The sequence below is a fragment of the Anopheles bellator genome, unplaced genomic scaffold, assembly GCF_943735745.2.
Source record: "Anopheles bellator unplaced genomic scaffold, idAnoBellAS_SP24_06.2 scaffold00873_ctg1, whole genome shotgun sequence".
Lineage (NCBI taxonomy): Eukaryota > Metazoa > Arthropoda > Insecta > Diptera > Culicidae > Anopheles > Anopheles bellator.
In genome coordinates, this window is record NW_026684997.1 from 1 (window position 1) to 4,123 (window position 4,123).

At 47.4% G+C, this 4,123-nt stretch overlaps 1 protein-coding gene and 1 pseudogene across 1 annotated transcript; one reads left to right on the forward strand and one right to left on the reverse strand.

Annotated features, from left to right (window-relative positions):
* Positions 1-2,279: 2,279 nt before the first annotated feature.
* On the reverse strand, positions 2,280-2,654 carry LOC131214426 (histone H2B). Its single transcript, XM_058208801.1, has one exon. It carries the CDS (start codon positions 2,652-2,654, stop codon positions 2,280-2,282), a length of 375 nt encoding a protein of 124 aa, XP_058064784.1.
* A 216-nt stretch (positions 2,655-2,870) lies between these two features.
* Positions 2,871-3,440, forward strand: LOC131214425 (histone H2A-like; annotated as a pseudogene).
* Positions 3,441-4,123: the final 683 nt, after the last annotated feature.

Here is a 4,123-nt window from a genome sequence, read left to right on the forward strand (position 1 = left end):
TAATGTCAAATCGTTTACGCTTCGTGTGGCAGCAAAAATATAAAAACGAAATGTCAAACGTGTTTTTGGTCCGAGAAAATAGAAATAGAAGAGAAATAAATTGATTTCTGAATATTTTTATCCATTTTTTTCCGATTTTGTTGCTATACCAGCAAATAAGAGCTTAAATTATCCTCTGTTTGTAAGCAAAGCGTATGCAAAAAGTATTTACGCTCGGGCCTCGGCCGACCCGTGAACATTTTGACAGAGGCGCAGCAGTTTGGCATTAATCTGTAATGTCAAAAACATTACGTTACGCCTCATGTGGCCCCCCAGTTATATGTTATTCTCGATCAGTGTGTCACGATGTGTTTGCTTTCATTTCTTCGTGGAAAATGTTTTGTCCTTGTTACTGTCGCCTGTGTTTTCCGTTAAATATCGCTTACCCGTTGCGTTTCGTCAGTTTGATTAGCATTGGTTCTAAGTTAAGTATATATTTTCAATTAGGCTATGTTGCCCGTTAATAAATATTTTTTTTAAGGTGCTCCTAACGTGAAGCAGTGCCAGCCGGTGATCGATGGCGAAGGAGAGAAAAGGAAGAGCGAAAAGAGGGGCCATTCGTTCGGAGTCACCGGCAACTAATTGGCATTGTTCTCGGCCGAGCTGGAGGCGCCGGGAGTTCGACTATTCGGCGCAATGTGCAATGTGTTTCCCTTCGGCACACCAGCTAGGCAGAAGTGGCGGTGACCCAGTGCGATAGAAGGACTGATTTTGCTGATCGGCACAATGAACTCGAGTTCGAACCCGGCATATGGAAAATTGTGCAATTAAGGATACCACGCGCGCGCGTCCGTGTCTCCGTGTCTCCGTGTCCAAGTGTCATACGAAGGTCACTATTTATATTTCGGGAATTGGCAACACTGATGTCATGTGAGTCCATCTGATGGTTCCATCGTAAAGTTTGACATTTTTGACGACATACGTACTCAGAACATTTTGTCATACGGACGCTATTTGTTTATTTTATATTTAGTTGAAAGTTTCGTCTCGGCAAAAAAATGGAACTGAATCGTGAACATTTTCGAGCGATGATTTTTTACGACTTTCGACGTGGATTATTACAACAAGAGTGCGTCAATCAACTTAATTTGACTTTTGGCGATGAAGCTCCATCAAAAACCACTGTGTATCGCTGGTATAGTGAATTCAATCGTGGTCGTAGTTCGCTGTCCGACGAGTTTCGTGAAGGTCGTCCAAAATCGACTGTAGTGCCAGAAAACATCGATGCTGTGCACGAAATGATTAAGCAAGATCGTCATGTAACCTATTGTGAGATTGAGGCATCCCTAAGCATTAGTTCCACCAGCATATATGCGATTTTACATGAACACTTAGCTGTGCGAAAATTATGTTCACGTTGGATCCCACAAAATTTGACAATCGCTCAAAAAAAGGCTCGTGTCGATTGGTGCAAAGAAATGCTTCAGAAATACAATCGCGGTGCTTCAAAAGACGTTTATAAAATCGTGACAGGTGACGAATCATGGATATATTCGTATGAGCCCGAAAGTAAGCAGCAGTCGACTGTATGGGTGTTCCAAGATGAACCAAATCCAACAAAAGTTGTTCGCACACGAAGCACTTCAAAGAAAATGGTGGCCTGTTTCTTCGGAAAAACTGGTCATATTGCAACAGTGTCTCTAGAGGATCGTAGAACAGTAAATTCTGAGTGGTACACAACCATCTGTTTGCCAGAAATCTTCGGTGAAATAAGGAAAACAAACAAGAGACGTCGGATTGTTCTTCATCATGACAATGCCAGCTCTCACACATCGGCTCAAACAAGAGACTATTTGAGCACTCAAAACATCGAATTGATGGGTCATCCGCCGTACAGCCCTGATTTGGCACCCAATGATTTCTTTTTGTTCCCATCCGTGAAGAATAAACTGCGTGGTCAACGATTTTCATCGCCCGAAGAAGCACTTGAAGCGTTCAAAAAACATGTTTTGGAGATACCTCATTCGGAATGGAATAAATGCTTTGAAAATTGGTTTAAGCGCATGCAAAAGTGTATCGATCATCGTGGCGAGTACTTTGAAAAACATTAAAAATATATTCGCAGCTTCACTATTTGTTTTTGTTCCTATTCCCGAAATATAAATAGTGACCCTCGTACCAGATAGTATTTTGCTTTGCAGTCGTCCAGGTAAGTGGCGAAAGGACTCGTTTTCAGGCTACATGGTTGCTGGTCCTGAAAAGGACCGTTGGGTGTTGGATGGTGGTGGTGGCGTCGGTGATTACTTCGAGCTGGTGTACTTGGTGACGGCTTTCGTGCCCTCGGACACGGCGTGCTTGGCCAGCTCACCGGGCAGCAGCAAGCGCACGGCCGTCTGGATTTCGCGGGACGTGATCGTCGAGCGCTTGTTGTAGTGCGCCAGACGGGACGCTTCCGCGGCGATACGCTCGAAGATGTCGTTCACGAAGCTGTTCATGATGCTCATCGCCTTCGACGAGATGCCCGTGTCCGGGTGGACTTGCTTCAGCACCTTGTAGATGTAGATGGCGTAGCTTTCCTTGCGGGTCTTGCGCTTCTTCTTCTTGTCCGACTTCGAGATGTTCTTCTGCGCCTTTCCGGACTTCTTCGCTGCCTTGCCGCTGGTTTTGGGTGCCATGTTCGCTCTCGTTGACTGACAAACTGCGATTATGCCGTTTTTTTCGAATTCGAGTTGCTTATATTGCCAACCGCGGTACTCATGTTCGCCGCGATAATACGTTCGCCGCGAACTGCTCGAAACCCGTTTACAGCATAAAAGGGCGAAATCGTTCGGGTTTTTCATGAGAACTGTCTCGCACGTCAAACTTACCGGTCCGTAACTCTAATCAGCAAAATGTCTGGCCGTGGCAAAGGAGGTAAAGTGAAGGGAAGGCAAAGTCCCGCTCCAACCGGGCTGGTCTGCAATTCCCGGTCGGACGTATCCATCGTCTGCTGCGTAAAGGAAACTATGCCGAGCGGCGTTGCCGGCCAACTCAAGCACTTCAGCGGCCAGGTATTCCATCACCGCGGCCAGATAGACCGGAGCTCCGGCACCGACGCGCTCGGCATAGTTTCCTTTACGCAGCAGACGATGGATACGTCCGACCGGGAATTGCAGACCAGCCCGGTTGGACGTATCCATCGTCTGCTGCGTAAAGGAAACTATGCCGAGCGCGTCGGTGCCGGAGCTCCGGTCTATCTGGCCGCGGTGATGGAATACCTGGCCGCTGAAGTGCTTGAGTTGGCCGGCAACGCCGCTCGTGACAACAAGAAGACGCGCATCATCCCGCGTCATCTGCAGCTGGCCATCCGCAACGACGAGGAGCTGAACAAGCTGCTGTCGGGCGTCACCAGTGCCCAGGGTGGCGTGCTGCCCAACATCCAGGCCGTGTTGCTGCCGAAGAAGACCGAAAAGAAGGCTTAAGCCACGCACCGGAGGCAAGGGACCGATCCCAGGGACCCCAAGGAACCAATGCTGGCGTTCACTGAATCTACCAAAAACCGTCCTTTTCAGGGCGACTACATTGATACACGTAAAAGGTCATTACGCGTGCTTCGGCTCCATTAGTGCGTAAATTCGTTTGCAGTTCGAGTTTCTAACGTTTGATGGCATTTTTGGCGTGGAATCGAGATGCTCGAAGTTTGCTCAATTCCATGCACATCCCGTTTTGCCGCTTCTCTGTCATTCTCATCGACTCGGCGTATAAGTCGTTCTCTGTTTTCGAGCAGCTAGTTTCTTTTGTCTGTATTTGTCTGTCGAAGCTGCGTCGGAACGCGTCTCCTGCCTTTGTCTTTGTCGTTACAAACCTTAATTTAGTTTTAATTCTAATGTTCTAATGTGCCAGTTTCCGAAGATGGCCTGGCCTTTCCGAAGAAAGATTGATTGGTCCCGAAAGGAGTCTCACATGGCGCGCGAAACTGCGTTCCTCTACTTGAAAAAAAAAGAAACAAACAAAAATGGACGGCTGGTTTATGCAATGGCGTCGTGGCGTCCCCAAGCGCCCAACCTATGCTCAATGTTGCTTAACTTCGGTGATCGGACGAGAATCAGTGTATCGGGTGGTGTTTGACTAGCAGTGAATGTTGACAGATGGCAATAAAGTCACA

Coding starts and splice junctions, on each gene's coding strand:
- LOC131214426 (XM_058208801.1), bottom strand. CDS start 2,654: ATGGCACCCAAAACCAGCGGCAAGGCAGCGAAGAAGTCCGGAAAGGCG.